A 17,173-nucleotide genomic window follows, 5' to 3' on the forward strand; every position below is an offset into this window, starting at 1 on the left:
CTCCATCGCCGGGTGCAAGGAAACAAAAGTTTGTGGAACTAAAAAGGTTCAATCAGACCTTCCAACTTTGTGAGATTTTTTTTTTTTTGCGAGAAGTTGGAAGGTCTGATTGAACTTATTTTTTTAGTCCCACAAAGTTCTTTTGTTTCTCTGCATGCAGCCGAGGTGGCGCAGCAGTTAGAGTGCAGTACTGCAGGCCACTTTAGCTGACTGTGTTCAGGAGGTCAGCGGTTCAAATCTCACCGGCTCAAGGTTGACTCAGCCTTCCATCCTTCCGGGGTAGGTAAAATGAGGACCCAGATTGTTGGGGGCAATGTAAATATATATATACATTGCTTACTGGTGTACACCGCTTAGAGAGTGCTTGCACTTAAAGCGGTATATAAGTCTCATAAATAAATAAATAAATAAATAAACACAATGGAGAAGCGCAATGGAGAAATGCAACGGAGCTGGAAATCAGGTTAGCAAAGAAATGCTTGGGGGAAGCGAGGGTATCTGGGCGGCGGTGTGGCAACTATCCAGCTCTGCAATGGCAGAGAAATGTGGTGGAGCTGGAAAGCAGGTGGCAAGGCAACCCCCCCCCCAAGGGCACCAGGCGCTGAATGGGCCCATTTCTCTCCAGCAGCTGCCCAGGCGCGCTGGAGGGAAGGTCGGCATCTACTGAAATGTGACAGCATTCTGGCTCTAGTAGGGAAGTGGCAGCCGGCATGGGTGCTGCAGGCAGGACGCCTGCTTGCTTCAGCACCCTCCCCGCCCCTCTGCGGTTCTGGCTGCCAATTTGGTGGCTGTGTGGGCAGAGCTGCAAAGAGGGCCAGGTTGCTGAGAGTGCCAGCAGTCTGGCTGGGAAGGGGAGTGAAAGGGAAGAGGCAGGACGGTGGGTGGGTCTTAACCAGGGCTTATTTTTGAGGTAGGGCTTATATTTTTAGGGAAACACGGCAATACATGTGTATATATAGACACAGAACTATAGATGCAAGTATGCATTTACACAAACATATATAAACAACCATCCATATAAAGAGACATAGACATTTCGGCTTCTTCCTTTTTTAGAAGTTTAGAAGTTTGTATTTGGAGGTTTGTGTGTGTGCCCCCCCCCCACAGCAAATCTTTTATTACTGCACATATTTCAGATCATTTGGATGCCATGGTCAGCTCATGGTTTATCTTGAACCATTTGTTTAGTGATCCCAGGCAGAATATGGAAAGATGTTTGAAAGTAATATATACATTGTTTGGGGGATTTGGCTGGGGCAGCAATTTTTAGCACAGCAGCCTGTGTGTCTGCATTTTTATAGTTGTATTTCTTTAGTGAGAATTGGAATGGTGGTGAAGCTTACAATTTAAAGTGTATCACATAAATAACATCAGAGAGAGAGGAGGCAGAATGGAATAAAAAACCAGCATGTTAACCTTTAATATACATACTTAACCTTAGCTTATCTAGAATGTATAAAGGTATTTCAAATGAATGTTGGCAATGTAAATGTAAAGAAGGACTTTTTATCATTTATGGTGGACATGTGATAAGGCAAAGAAATATTGGAGGAGGATTCATACATTAATGCAGAAAATTCTTAAAGTGAACATAAAAATTAAACCAGAAACTTTCTTTCTGGGTCTAATGGAAAGAGAACTGGAAAAAAAATTTGGAACTCTGATTTTATATATGGTGATGGCGGCAAAATTGCTCTATGCACAAAAGTGGAAGGATGCCTCGATTCCTACCATGGACAAATGGTTACAAAAGCAGATGGAATTAGCAGAGATGGCCAAGTTGACTGTGCAGATAAAAGAAGAGAACATAAGTACTTTTGTTTCTACTTGAAAACCGCTTCTGGAGGTGGAAAAAAATGATGTGATTTTTAATGTCTGATTTTACTGCAACAGAGAGTCGGAAGTCAATACCTTTTATTTCACCCCTTCTTCACACCTTTTTTGTTTTCCCTTTTCTATTGTCCCCTACTATTTGCTTTTGTATTTTCACATTTTATGTTATAAATGAATAAAACTAACCTTAGCTGCAGTAAGTTATGTGCATGAATGAACAGCTTGAACCAAAAACTTCAAGGAAAACAAGGATTTTAAAGCAATTTTAAAGGAAGGTTAAAAATTAAAGTCTGCACATGCTATATAGTTATTATATCATGTATTTTGAGACTAGCGGTCTCTCTGAAAAAATATGCTAATATATTTGTTGCATTTATTTAAATATATATATTTAAAATATATATTTTGGTAGACTGTGCTCGTTGACATTAGGCTTCAAGATACCAAGAAAAATGTTGGCACTATTTTTAATGTTACTATTTCCCTTTTAATTTAGAAAAGGATGCTCCGTATTTATCTATAGGAGTTTTCATGTACTTCTGAAAAAAAGGGGATGGATAATGAAAGCTTTTTTAATGGAAGGGCATGAACAAGAGTAAGAAGCTGTAGCAGCCAAACTAATTTAGTCCCTTTCATAATCTCAGTTCTTTGAATGAAGACATTCTTGGACAAATGTGTCCTGTTGCTAGGCAGGTAATTTTTTTTTTCTGGTGAAAAGAAAAAGAAAACCATGCATAAGAAAAAAAAATAGGGGAATTGCAAATACTGTAGAAGATAGTGGCTATTTTCAGAATTTTGATAGTGATCTAAACTCTTGGCCAGTGGTTAACTGAATGAATAGGCATATGCCAATGCACCATCTCCTTTTGCTGCTGCTGACATGAGGTTTATTTGTTTACATATATTTTGTAAGCAGAAATTTCCTATTTGAAATGAAATCTGGCAATCAAGAAAAAAGCCAAGAGGCTGATGTATTTGCATAACACCACACTATTTCAGCATGAGGAAGCTGGAAGCTGGTATGACACACTGTACCTGGCCATGCTGTCAACTAGTTTGGCAACTGCATAATAAAAGATTTATCGGGAGCTTCCGGTACGAGGCGACGGCAATGGCGGCTATCTTCTAGCCGTCCAGCTGGCGAAGTGTCAGAGCCGCGGAGCACAGCGTGCATCAGCTGGCCCGCGGCTCGAAATTCCCTTCCTGGGCAAAGGGAAGGGACAGAGAACGCAGGAATAGAGGTAGAACCCCTGAACCCCCTCTGGATTTATTTCTAGAGGGGGCGAAAGGAGTGTTCCCTCGGAGCTCCTGCTGATCTCCGCCTCCCAGCTGTTTTTGCTTCCTAGGAAGCAAAAGAAACTGCCGCTTCTATCTCCGTGTTTATAGTATTTTGGTGAGTAAATTTTAAACGGACAGAGCAGTTTAAAGGATTTTTGTTTTATAATTTAGGTGTTTATTTTTTTTATTATTTGGTTTTGACTATTTTTCCTTCCTTTCTTTGTTATATTAGTGAAAGGATTTAAGATGGCGTTTTGAAAGTGTCGGAGTTTTTTTCTCCTTTCCTTTTTGTTTTACTTTCCCTTTTTAAGGATTGGATTTTGCTTTTGTTTTTGGCATAGAATTTTTTTTTCTTTTGATTTGTTTGCCTTTTTATTCTTTGGATTTTCTCTGGATTTTCAAGGACTATAGTGTGTCTCTTTTAAAAAATTCTTTTTCTTTTTCTTTCCTCCTCCCTTCTTGTGTGGAGGGGAAAGGGAAGTGAGAACTGTGCTTTTTAAAATGGCTTCAAAGAGACAGCAGCCTTCTTCAATACCTAAGGTTGTTTCTTCTCCTATAACTTCTACTGCACAATTACAACAACAATCTAAACATGTACCACCGGCTCAGCCACCACCCTCCCCCCCTTTGCCTGGACTTTCAGTACAAGAGGTTAGAGGTATAATGGGAGAGATTGTAGTCCAAATGAGAGAGGAAATGAAGCAATTTGCTACACAGATTAAATCAGAAATTAAATCTGATTTTAAAGAAGAGATAAAGGGGATAAAGACCAAACTGGAAGAAAACAATAATGATTTGCGACAAGATATACTTGCAGCAGTTTCAGGTTTGGCTACCGTGGTGGTCAAGCTGGATGCAAGGCTTGAGGAAGTGGAAAACAAAGTTGATTCTTTTGATGATAAAATTCAAGATGTGGAAAGGAAGGTGGAGTCCTCACAAGAAGACATCTTGATGTTTCAGTACAGACAGATGGAGTATGCTTTGAGGATTAGAGGCCTCAAGGAAGATATGAATCAAGATTTGGTGGAGGTGGTTCTTACTGATCTGGCAGTGGCCTTGGATATGGATAAAGGAGAATTAAGCAGAGAAGTGGAAAAAATGTATAGACTTAATTCTTGGATTGCCAAGCAGAAGAATTTGCCTAGAGATGTGGTGATTTATTTTACAAAGAAGTCCCTGCGGAATGAGGTTATACAAGCCTTTTACAACAAAAGATTCCAGATTGCTGCCCAAGATGTTATCATTCTAAAGGAAATCCCATCCAAAATTTTAAGAAGCAGGAAAGATTTTGCTTTCTTAACCAATGAGCTTAAAGTCAGATCGATGCCATTTAGATGGGAAATTCCGATGGGTATCGTCTTGAGCCATGCGGGGACACGTTATAGATTGAATACAGTTGACAAAGCTAGAGAGTTTTATACTTCGGTCCTGGGTGCAGGCTCAACTCCATCTGGTCAGAAATCTCCGAGTGGCAAGGAGGACGAGCAGCAATCTGAGGCATTAAGTTTGGTTTCCGCTGGGATGATACAAGCTGAAAGGCAACGCCAGATGGAGGTCAAAGAGCAGAGAATGACTCGTGCAGCTTACAAGCGTAAAGAGAAGGAGCAATGTAAAAAAGAGTCTAAAGAGAATTCTTCTGGAAACGCATCACCGCCGGTGGGAGGAGCAAGACCCAAGAGTTATGCAACACATGCAGCACTTTCAGATTTTGATGGTGTCTTCTCCAGGCTGCGTGCCAAGGGAGATGGCAAAGTTTTTGACCTGGAATGTTAATGGCTTGAATTCTCCTCAGAAACGGAAAAAAATCTTTTATTATTTGAAGCAACATACCAATGACGTTATTTGCTTACAGGAAACTCATATCTTACTCAAAGATCAGAAATATCTAGTCAATGCTCGTTTGGGATCTCATTTTGTATCCTTTGCTCCTGGAAAGAAAGGGGGAGTTGTTATATATGTCAAACAAAACCTACCAGCTTGTCTGGTAGAATCAGATCCCCAGGGGAGATATGTGATGATTGAACTTGGTATATATGGTAAGAAGGTACTTATAGTGGGACTCTATGCTCCAAATCAGCAACAGGAACAATTTTATAAGCTGTTACATCAAAAAATAACATTGCTTGACTATAGATCAGTGGTATTAATGGGTGATTGGAATGGTGTCTTAGATATACAAAGGGATAAGAAAGGTTCCTCTCCCTTTCTTAAACAAGCAAGGTTACCTAAAGCCTTTTTTGATATGAAGGAAGACTGGGAATTAAGGGATTACTGGCGGGAATGTAACCAAGAGGAGAGAGACTTCACTTTTTTTTCTGATAGACACCAATCTTTTTTAAGAATCGACTTTTTTTTTATTACTACGGATTTGTATAATAAAGTAAAGAATGTAAAGATTTTTCCTAGATCACTGACGGATCATAGCCCAGTCTGGATGGAGCTGATTCAAGAGAAAGAGGAAAGGAGATCCTGGAGAGTTAATGAAAATTTGTTCAGACAAGAGAAGAATGTTCAAAAGTTAAAGGAGTGTTTAAAGGATTATTTTGTTTTGAATATGTATAAGGGGACCTCAATGTCAATGGTATGGGATGCAGGTAAAGCATTTATGCGTGGTGTTTTGATAAAAATGAATAATTGTCATAAGCGGAACCAGATTCAGAAACGTAGAGAACTTGAAGATGAAATTAAATCAAAAGAAAGGTCCTTGATTTTAAATCCTTCTGATGAAAGTATTAAAGAATCTGTAAAGTTATTAAGGTCACAATTTAACATGTTGATAGCAGATCAAGCTGCAACTAACTTATTGTTTATGAAACAAAATACATTTTGTAATGCTAACAAGCCTGGGAGATGGTTGGCTTATCAATTAAGAAAGAAACAGAGACAGAGAATAATAGAGAAAATAAATTACAAGGGTAAACTAGTTTTTCAGAAGGAATTGATCAAAAAATCTTTTTTGGACTACTATCAAAAGTTATACAAATCTACTAACGTGCAACTTCTAGATATAAATAAATATTTAGCTGAGGCAAGTTTCCCCAAATTAACTGAGGATCAGAAACATGAAATTAATGGCTTAATTACTAAGGAGGAAATTGCCTCAGCAATTCAACAATTGAAACTAGGGAAAGCACCGGGTACGGATGGGTTAACAGCTGTTTATTATAAAGCTCTAAAGGAGGAGATGATCCAACCATTAAGTGATCTTTTTAATGGTATCTTACAGGGTTTAGAGATTCCTCCTTCATGGCGTAGTGCTTTTATATCATTGATTCCAAAGGAGGATCAAGATCTTACTTTACCAAAAAATTACAGGCCTATATCTCTTTTAAATGTGGATTATAAGATATTTGCAAAAATTTTGGTAAATAGGCTTATGAGGGTCGTGCATCATCTTGTGCATAAAGATCAATCAGGGTTTATAACTGGAAGGTACATGAAAAATAATGTTAGACAAATTATTAATTTATTAGAATATTTAGACAAGAACAACCAAGTTCCTGCAGGGCTCATATTTTTAGATGCTGAAAAAGCATTTGATCAATTGAATTGGCATTTTATGTTAAGAGTAATGGAAGAAATGAATTTTGGCGAAAAGATATTACAAGCCCTTACGGTAATATATCAAAAACAAACGGCACAACTTATTGTTAATGGAGGTTTGTCGGAGGTTTTTACAATAGAGAAAGGTACTAGACAGGGGTGCCCTTTATCGCCATTGTTGTTTGTTTTAACATTGGAAATATTATTGATTAAAATTCGAGAGTCTCAGGAAATTAAAGGAATAGAAGTTAATAAAAAAGAATATAAGTTGAGAGCTTTTGCGGATGACTTGGTTGTTACTTTGTCGCAACCTGATTATTCTGTAGTAAACTTATTACAGTTGATTCATCATTATGGTTTGGTTTCGGGTTTCAAGATTAATGTAAATAAGACTAAAATTTTACCTAAAAATATGTCTAGTCAGGAGAAGCAGATTTTGGCCAACTTGACGGGTTTTGAGATTGTTAATAAGGTAAAATATTTGGGGGTGATGCTGTCTGTTTCTAATGTAAAATTATTTAAAAATAACTATGAAAGGTTGTGGGTCAGGGTACAGAAGGACTTGAAGAATTGGGAGAAGTTGCAATTATCTCTCATGGGAAGAATTGCAGTGATAAAAATGAATATTCTACCCAAGTTTCTTTTTCTGTTTCAAATGTTACTGATTTTGAAAAATGAGATTAACTTAAGTGAGTGGCAGAAGGGTCTTAATAAATTTATTTGGGCAGGGAAAAAGCCAAGGGTTAAGTTTAAAATTATGCAAGACTTCCGTGAGAGGGGTGGACTCAAGGTACCAAATTTGAAATTATATTATGATGCGGTGGTTTTAACACTAATTAGTGATTGGGTAAATTTGACAAATCCGGAGATACTTCATTTAGAGGGATGGGATTTACTTTTTGGGTGGCATGCCTATTTAATATTTAATAAAAAAATGGATTGGGTTTTTAAATCTCATATTTTAAGAATCTCTTTACTTAGGACTTGGAGAAAATATTATAAAAGTGATTTTAAAGTTCCATTATGGGCTATACCTTGGCATGCGATAGAAGGAATAAAAAGAGGTGTAAGAATGGATATGGTGTCTTATAGTCAGCTACTTAGATGGGATGGGCAAAACTGGCAGTTAAGATTACGGGAAGACTTAGCGCAAGAAAATATTATTTATTCTTGGTTCCAATATAGGCAACTAGTAGATAAATGGAAGGTGGATTGTAAATTGGGTTTTCTTAGAGAAGATGAAAATCTTATTAAGCAAGTTAAGGATCAAAGACAAACCCATATTAAGAGAATCTATGGGGTATTAGTTGAAATGGATTCAGAATCGGAATTAATTAAAGACTGTATGATTAGATGGGCGCAGAATTTTGGTGTCCCAGTCTCATTGGATATCTGGGAAACCATCTGGGTGAGAAATGTCAAATTTACACAAGCACAGAACTTAAGGGAGAATTTTTATAAAATGTTTTATAGATGGCACCTTGATCCACAAAAAATGTCTCTTATGTACCCTGACATACAACCCAAATGTTGGAGATGTGGCTATATGGATGCTTCTTATTATCATATTTGGTGGTCATGTAGAGAGATAAAAGCATTTTGGATTAAGATATGGTGGAATATCCAGAGAATTTTTAAAAGGAGGGTAAAATTTACTCCGCAATTATTCTTGCTGGGTATAGTTACAGATTGTGATACAAAGGAGGTTGTATTGATGTTAAATTTGATTACAGCCGCGAGGCTGTTAGTTGGACAATACTGGAAGAAGGAGTCTTTGCCTACATTGCAGGAATGGTTTCTTAAAGTAGCTTATTTGGCGGAAATGGCAAAGATTTCGGCTTTCCTAAAGCAACAAACGCAAGAGAAGTTTCTTGTCATTTGGGATAAATGGATAAAATTTATACAATTTAGATTGGGTACATAAATAAAAGATTTATCTGGAAACGTTCTAAGATTTGGGAAGTTACAATAAAGAATGGAGAGAGGAAGTGGTCTGAACAGACTTATCCACTGACCTCATAATTGTAACTTAAATGATTTTAGATTTTAGATTCCAGATTTAAGATTGCATAAATTTTCAGTGGTAAAATATATTATTTTATTTCCTGTAAAAGGTGATAAATTGGCCCTGCTGCCTTTGGAAGCTGTTCTACTCATTCCAATGAACAGGACCCTGGAATGTTGCCCCAAGATCATCCCCTCCTGGAACAAGGGCAGAACATAGGAAAGGAAGCTTTCTTCCTAAATAAATGGGGAAGGAGAATTCAATTTCCATATGTAAACAAGGCTACAGAATATGAAAAGCATTTTCAGACATACAATAATTTGTTTAAACCATGTTTTGTTTCCAAAAAATTAACTTGTTTTTTTCTTCCTTTATCACTTTTTAGGCTAATGGAATCAGCAAAAGAAATGACCAGGGAATCTTTGCCAATCAAATGCCTTGAAGCAGTTATCCTAGGGATGTATCCTTTTGTTTTTAATTTCTTTGTCTGACCTTTTAAAATTAAAGAAACAATAGAATTAATTAGCTTCCTTGGCTGCTGTGTCAACATCAACATTAGGTGAGTCACTCTTCCCTTCTTTATTAAGCTCAAGGGGTAGTGGGGGAAGAAAGTACATTTGAGATTCCTTGCAGGATACTTGATCAAAACAAATAATATTGGACTTAAGTGCTGGCTATATTGGATAAATAAAAGAAAAAGAAAGGAAAAGGGGAAAATGTGTTACTTGGGATTCTTCTAGAACAATTAAGGAGTGTGATTAACCCAAAAAATTATTTTTGTTCTCAAAAAATTATCTGCTCAAATTGAAAGCTAGAGAAATCAAATACAGGTAAGTCCTAAACTTACAACAGTACATTTAGTGGCTGTTCAAAGTTACAACGGTACTGAAAAAAGTGACTTATTATGACCATTTTTCACACTTATGACCGTTGCAGCATCCACATGGTCACATGGTAAAAATTCAGATGCTTGGTAAGTGGTCCATACTTATGATGGTTGCAATGTCCTGGAGTCATGTGATCAACTTTTGTGACCTTCTGACAAGTAAGTGTTGAATCCAGATTCAATTAACAACCATATTACTGATGTAACAAATGCAATGATTCACTTAACAACTGTGGCAGGAAAAATCGTAAAATGGGGCAAATTTAATAAATTTTTCACTTAGCAACATAAATTTTGGACTCCATTGTGATCGTAACTCAAGGACTACCTGTATAGATACATTTTCTGAACAACACCGAAGAAGCAAAGTTGAACAAATGCTTAAAATTATTTTGGGTAGGAGTTTTTGCCATACAGGTATGCTTTTAAACAAATATAAAATAAAACATTTAGTCTTCCTCAATAGAGAATATCAGGGAAAGTTTTGCATATTACTATTACAAATATGTTTCCAAATTTGGTCACTTCCATATGGGACATTTGTGACAGTTTGGAATCAGCTCCAGATCCATTCTCACTATTTATCAGAGTCAGTGAGTGGAGTCAACATATTATTAAATCTGCTATGGCTTATATGAAACAACAACAAATCAATGGTAGCTAAATGAAGATTATCTGTAGTCTTCTCCAGCATTATGTCGTTTGAAATTATCTGATGTGGTGAACAGTTCACAAATGAGATCAGTGGTTGGCCATGTGATAAAGCAAAGAAATATTGGAGTAGGATTCATATTCTAATACAGAAGATTCTTAAAGTGAATATAAAAATAAAACCAGAAACTTTTCTTTTGGGTTTAATGGAAAAAGAATTGGAAAAATTTTTGGAGCTTTGAAATTATATATATTGATGTCAGCAAGATTACTTTATACACAAAAATTGAAGGTGCTTCAATCCCCATATTGGATGAATGGTTGCAAAAGCTTTTGGAGTTAGCAGAGATGGCTAAATTTACTGTTTTGATAAAATAAAAAAAACACAATTACTTTTTTTTTCTACTTGGAAACTGCTTCTGGACTTTGTGCTTGAGGTGGGGAAAAAAGGAAACTTTGATTTTGGGTTTTACTGATTAGATAGATCTGTTGTTATAGAACTGGCTAGTTTATACTATTATGTAAAACTAAAAAGTTGAGGTTTGATGTTACTATCATATTCAACTGCACCAAAGCCAATTGGAAGTCAATTTTTCTTTCTTTTTCCCTGCTTTTCTACACTTTTCTCTTCCCTTTTTCCTCCCCTATTTTTCCTATTATTTGCTTTTCTATTTTTGTATTTTATATTATAAACTAATAAAAGGGCAATATTTCAAAAGAAAGAAAAAGAAATGAAAAGAACAAAGTACTTTTGGCTTTCTAGGTGTGGATGAAACTGTATCTCCAGTCAGCATTTCCAATGATATGGTTGTAGTGAAGCTATTTCTGGAAGTATACAGGTTTCCCAACTCTACAGTGGAAACAATCTAGTGATTTTGGAAGGGTGCAGCTCCATGGCAGATCGTGGAGACATCACATGCAGAAGATACCAGGATCAGTCTTTGACATATTCAATTAAACAATCTAAGATAATACTGCTAGGGAAGGGACAGTTTTGAATAAAATTCCCATATGCTAAGTAATATAGAGGCACATTTGGAAATTATTGCTAGAATTTAAATGAAAGTACAAAACATTGTGATGGTCAGAACTATAATCAGATCACCAGTAACTGGCTTAATTTGCTGTCCAGAAGCAACCTGAAGATCTTGATATTTCATTCGTTATTTCTGAACTGGACTTGAATTTGATTTCACTCAAAATATATCTTCAAGGACTTCTTTAAGCAAATGGCCACACTAGAAATACCTTTTTATCTGTTCTTGGTTGGACAACAAACAGAGGGAGGAACAATGTGAATCAGTGGAAAAGAGCATCAAATCAGAGGTAGTGACACTATTATTTTGTTGTTGCCTTGACATGGCCCTTGCCAGATACTTAACCAATGGGCAGCCTTCCGTGGAACGATTCCCAATCAGCTTTAAATCCCACTTCTCAGGGAGCAATTTTCATCATGTGGTGCTTGGAATTTATTTCAATGGCCGATATGGATCACTGGGCATGAGCCGAAGGTCAGAGTTGATGGACAAGCCCTTAATCTACCGAACTCTGAGTGACCTCATCTTTGAATTTGAAGACTCCTATAAAAAGTACTTACACTCTGTTAAAAAAGTGAAGATTGGATTGTATGTCCCTCATGAGCCTCACAGTTTTCAGCCCATCGAATGGAAGCAGTTGGTGCTTAATATGTCAAAGATGATGCGGACAGAGATAAGGAAGGAGTTAGAGAAATATGCCAGGGACATGAGGATGAAGGTATGTACTGTTTCTGTGACATTTGGAAAGTGGCAGAAGCTTAGTTCTCACAGATAGTTCTCGATAGGGTGAGCTTAGGAAAGTTGTAAATGAGGCAAGTTCCTGTGTCATTTGGCTGATTTCATCTAAGATCAATGCAGGTAAAAAACCCGAATATGGCCTGGTCTACATGGCTACTTTGCTATACTCCCATCCCATCCTGGAGCTGGCAGTACCCTTATTGCAGTGATGGCGAACCTTTTAGAGACTGAGTGCCCAAACTGCAACCCAAAACCCACTTATGCATCGTCAAGTGCTGGGTGGGTGTGGCCAATTGGGTGGGTGTGGCCAATTGGGTAGGCGTGGCTCAGACTGGGTAGGACTAAAAAGTTCAATCAATCAATTCCAACTTTGCAAGATCTTTTTTTTCCTGTGAGAAGTTGAAACTGACTGATTGAACCTTTTTTTTTTTTTTGACACGGCAATGGAGGCCTAAAGCGAAAAGGTTTTATAAAACCCAGCTGAAGGCGTAGGACTGGGGCGACGGCACGTGTGCCCACAGAGAGGGCTCTGAGTGTCGCCTCTGGCACCCGTGCCATACGTTCGCCACCACTGCCTTATTGTATGCCTGGAATAGATCTGTGCTGTTCTGCTGTCCATTCAGCACTCACGTACAAGGTCCAAAGGAGGTTAGGGAGTTTTCTTTGCTGAAACTCCAGCCCTGACCATTGTCATCCAATATGTAGAGGAAAAAACTCTCCCAGTGGCTCTGGTTATTCCATGCCCTACATTTTTTTCTCCACTTTCACTGATTCTCACCTGAAATTCTCTTTTTTTCTTTTTAAGAAAACTATTGATTGACCAACTGTAGCAGCAAATGGCTTTTTTTTTAACCTGTTGGTTGACCCATTAAAAGTTATCCAGATTTATACAACTAGGATGTAGCTAGTGGATAAATACTGCTGAACCGTTGGATTTTGAAACAAGGGTTACCTGTGGGCAACAGTTTCAATTGTGTGTATTAAGCTCAGCATGGCCTTGCCAGTCTGAAAGCTCCAGCTTTCTGGAGGGAATAATGCCAGATATTTTGACTTTATAACTATTGTTTTCCAATGGAAGTTTGTATGTGTGAGACCTGCAGTACCCCCTGAGTTTGCTCAATTCTTGTTGAGTTATTTTGAATTTTCCTTTTTATTCATGCTTGATTTTTGCAATCTTAGAGTACTCTAAACCTTTGCTTTGTTGTATTGATGATGCTTCACAGACTAACTTCATTATTAGTCATACTTGTTTATGGGTATGTATCTAAATCTAATGCTGGAGAAGATTTCTCTGTGTAGGTTGACTTCCCCCAATATTTTTATATCTTTGACAGCAAAACAGTGGTGTTATTGCTTAGATGTATTACCTTTCGCAGTAATTAGGTTTCTTCTAATCTACATGTTTATGCTTAGGGGGATCATGTAGTTCTTTGCATGTCTCCCCCCTTTGTCTCTGTTTGGCGTCTAATCCACTACCATGACCCTGTCTTCCAGCCCATAGAATGCAGACTGTAGCAATTGAGAATGACTTGGTGATCAGCTGAGCACATTCACCTTTTTTATAGGCAACTGGTAAATGGGTTGTGGGATGGCGGATCTATGTGTAGGTGTGTGCCTACTGTATATGTATATGCTCTTTGGGAATATTTGTTTGCCTAAACAAATTATTCCTTAGTAATTCTATATTGATTTAGCACATGCCTCCCATAAATACTTTCTTCTGACAATCAGCTGTTCAATGTAAACTTGAACTTGTGGCTTTCAAACTTTACTGAATTTTTGTTTGTATCTCTGGGATAATGATACTGCTGCATACAGATTGTAGATTTAAGTAACAGTTTTTCTAATTCATTGAAGATTAACTTTCTCAATCAAGAGGCTAATTTCTACACTTCTGTTCCCAAGTACAAGTAGTTCTTGACTTACAATCTCTCATTTAGTGATTATCCAAAATTACAATGGCACTAAAAAAGTGACTTGCAACCAGTCCTCACACTTACAACTATTGCAGTATTCCCATTGTCATGTGATTAAAATGTGAGTTTTTGGCCACTGGCATGTATTTATGACAGTTGCAGTGTCCCAGGGACACCTGATTGCCATTTGCAACCTTCTCAGCTGTCTTCTGGCAAGCAATCAGCGGGGAAGCTGAATTTGCTTAATGATCATATGATTAATTTAACAACTTTTGCTTAACAAAAATGGCCAAAAAAGCCATAAAATGGGACACTCCTCACTTAAAACCCACCATGCTTAACAACAGAAATTCTGGTTCTGGTTGTGCTCATAAGTCATGGACTACTTATGTAATAATATGGAATAAAAATTATACGAGAAAAATGATTTTTCTAGTAATGATGGATTACTGAGAGGTTATTTTAGGAACAGTTTCCAGGAAAAATATATATTACTGGCATCATTTCCCAACATTTTCAGGAGATAATGAAAAGGAATTCCTGGTGGCTCACAGATACTGGGTTTCTATTCCTTTTTTATTTGCTTTTCAATCAATGCTTTGAACATGAAAGATCTCAGAAACAATCCTCTGATGCTTCAAGCTAGACTGGAAAACAGGCACAGAAGCTCTAGAGAAGAACTGTAACAAGTTATTGTGGGCCAGAGACTGGCAATGTGGTATCCTCAAATTATATGTCCACCAATTTGTGTTAATCTACAGCCAAAAAAGGTCATCAGCATAGTTGTTCTAACATACAGATCTACATGCTCTAGTCAGGGTTACATGATCCAGAACAATGGGAATGTGGGAGTGCATTTCAAAAAGCAAACAAACAAAAAAGATTTGAAGGGAGCTTTCCCTCCAACATAAACAATTTTGAGCCATCTAGACCAACCATTGGACATGATGAAAAGCATGTGCTTTTCAACCTTGGCTACTTTAAGATATTTTAAGAAGATGACTTCCATCTCTAGAATTCCCCAGCATGCTGGTCAGGAATTCTGGGAATTTAAGTTCACATGTCTTAAAGCTACTATGGTTGAGAAATCCTGGTCTAAGGATGTTCTCCATGTATCTGTCATAAAAACAGTGAAAAACATAATACAAATTCACATATTTGTATCAGAGAGGTCATTACATATCTTTTATGACTTATTAAAATATAAAAGCATAGTGAAAGCCAACTATTATGAATAAACATATTCTGAAATAAATCATTTTTCTCTTTCAAGATTTTGAAACCTGCAAGTGCCCATTCTCCAGTCAAGCAGAGATCCCGAGGAAAGTCCTTGTCCCCTCGACGAAGACAAGCCAGCCCTCAGAGGCGGACCTGTCGAAGAGACAAATCGTGAGTGTTGCTATTCTGAGTGTTTCTGTGACACGATGAGACATGGGTAGTATGCTCTAGGATTTCAGAATCTGCGTTTGCGCTAGGAAATATCAGAGTTCTTTGGAAATCTGCATTTTTTAAAATAACTGCCTTCTTGGGAAAACAATGTGTTTACCATAATTAATTTTATTTCTTGCTTTTATTTTTTGTTTATCTGCCATGATAGAATTCATGCTAGCACATATAGATTTCTCAGATACTTTATGTGTGTATGCATGTATACTTATTTGTGTATGTATTTCATAGAGATGATAGAGATAGTATAGATGTTTCTAGATGAAACGGTTTAACCAAATTATTATATGGTGCACTTTCTACCAAATCTCCTCTCTATAATCTACAGCTGTGAGAGTGGAAAACTGGGTGGGGGGTAGTTATGTATTTCCTGGAGTGATGTTTGGACAGTTTGCTGCAGATCAAGAGGGGTTTCTGGCTCCCAGACATTTTCTGCTGCTTCCAGTGTTGAAACTGTGGGTCAGTAAAATGGCTCCATGTATTTAAAAGGTTATGTAAACAGGCTGGGGATTATTACAAAGTTTGCTAGTCTATGTAGAAAAGCATCCTTGTGGAAAGGATTTTTTTAAGTTGCCCAGTGAAGACTAAGAGCATCAATGGGATGCTGACAAATGATTGGAGAGGAAACTGAAAACCCGTTGAGGAGGTATGGAATGAAGTAAATGGGATCCCGAACAGCCAGATCTCCCTCTTGTAACATAAAATTTACCTATTCCCTGATAGTAATAAAATAGAGCTACATGTTGACAAATTTTAAAGCAGAAGATATTAACAAAGTTAATATATGGAGTTAACAATTGTTAACAAAGTTAACAATGAGCCGAGGTGGCGCAGCAGTTAGAGTGCAGTACTGCAGGCCACTTTAGCTGACTGTGTTCAGCAGGTCAGCGGTTCAAATCTCACCGGCTCAAGGTTGACTCAGCCTTCCATCCTTCCGGGGTAGGTAAAATGAGGACCCAGATTGTTGGGGGCAATGATATATATATATATATATATATATATATATATATACACATTGCTTACTGGTGTACACCGCTTAGAGAGTGCTTGCACTTAAAGCAGTATATAAGTCTCATAAATAAATAAAGTTAGGAGAATAAACAGAATGAGGAAATCAACCTGCTTTGTGTCTGTTGGGAATAAGGAATGGAGTATTGTATCCAGAAGTATCCAGAAGGCTGGCTGATAGAACACTGATCACAAGTCTTTCCAGGCTGCTGGAATTACAAAAGACTGGGCCAAGACTAAGATGGACTTTTGTATGCAAGAATTGTGTATATGGTTATGGTGCCGAAAACAAGCCACTCATGAGCTCAAGAGATCTGCTTCTCTAATTTTAAGAGCATGCTCTTGCAACTCCCAAGAGCTGTTATTTATGCCAACCACTCGCTGATGGGTCTCAATCTTCCAGTAAAAAAGTTAAATTTATAAACATCTTGTTCTAAAATGCGCACTTAGTGAGTAGATAAAAATCTGAGGGACTAAGCAAGCTCCAGTGGAAATGGAGTGAATGCTTTGGGTTTTTGTCAGATTTGGAGCTGCATTTTTCAGCCCCTTCAACTATAAGATGTGTAGCTTCAATTTCCAGAATTCCCTGTGCTAGCTAGGGAATTTTGGGAGTTGAAGTCCACACATCATAAAGTTGATGAGAGGAAAAACTGGCTTAGAGACCCAGTGATTTTAGAACAAATTATTTATGAAAGTTACCGTCAACCGGGTAACCTCCAGCTAAAATTCCCATTATTCTCAGATAGCATGACCTTTTCCCTGACGGGAAGTCCACTTTTAGATTCATCAGCAAACAGATGAATAAGGAAAGTGGTCCTTCAAGACAGAAATG

The 17,173-nt window shown here is 37.5% G+C and overlaps 1 protein-coding gene across 3 annotated transcripts in view; it reads left to right on the plus strand.

Moving 5' to 3' along the window:
* VASH2 (vasohibin 2) overlaps nt 1-17,173 on the plus strand; it is a 37,381-nt gene that overhangs the window by 11,713 nt on the left and 8,495 nt on the right. For all 3 annotated transcript variants that reach the window (XM_039359625.1, XM_039359624.1, XM_039359627.1), the window contains exons 5-7: nt 9,045-9,119; nt 11,570-11,951; nt 15,161-15,276. In XM_039359625.1, the coding sequence (XP_039215559.1) occupies nt 9,045-9,119; nt 11,570-11,951; nt 15,161-15,276 (573 nt within the window). The remainder of the gene's footprint in view (nt 1-9,044; nt 9,120-11,569; nt 11,952-15,160; nt 15,277-17,173) is intronic.

The sequence above is a fragment of the Crotalus tigris genome, unplaced genomic scaffold (assembly GCF_016545835.1).
Source record: "Crotalus tigris isolate CLP2741 ecotype Arizona unplaced genomic scaffold, ASM1654583v1 scf7180000019097.2288821080:1192077, whole genome shotgun sequence".
Lineage (NCBI taxonomy): Eukaryota > Metazoa > Chordata > Lepidosauria > Squamata > Viperidae > Crotalus > Crotalus tigris.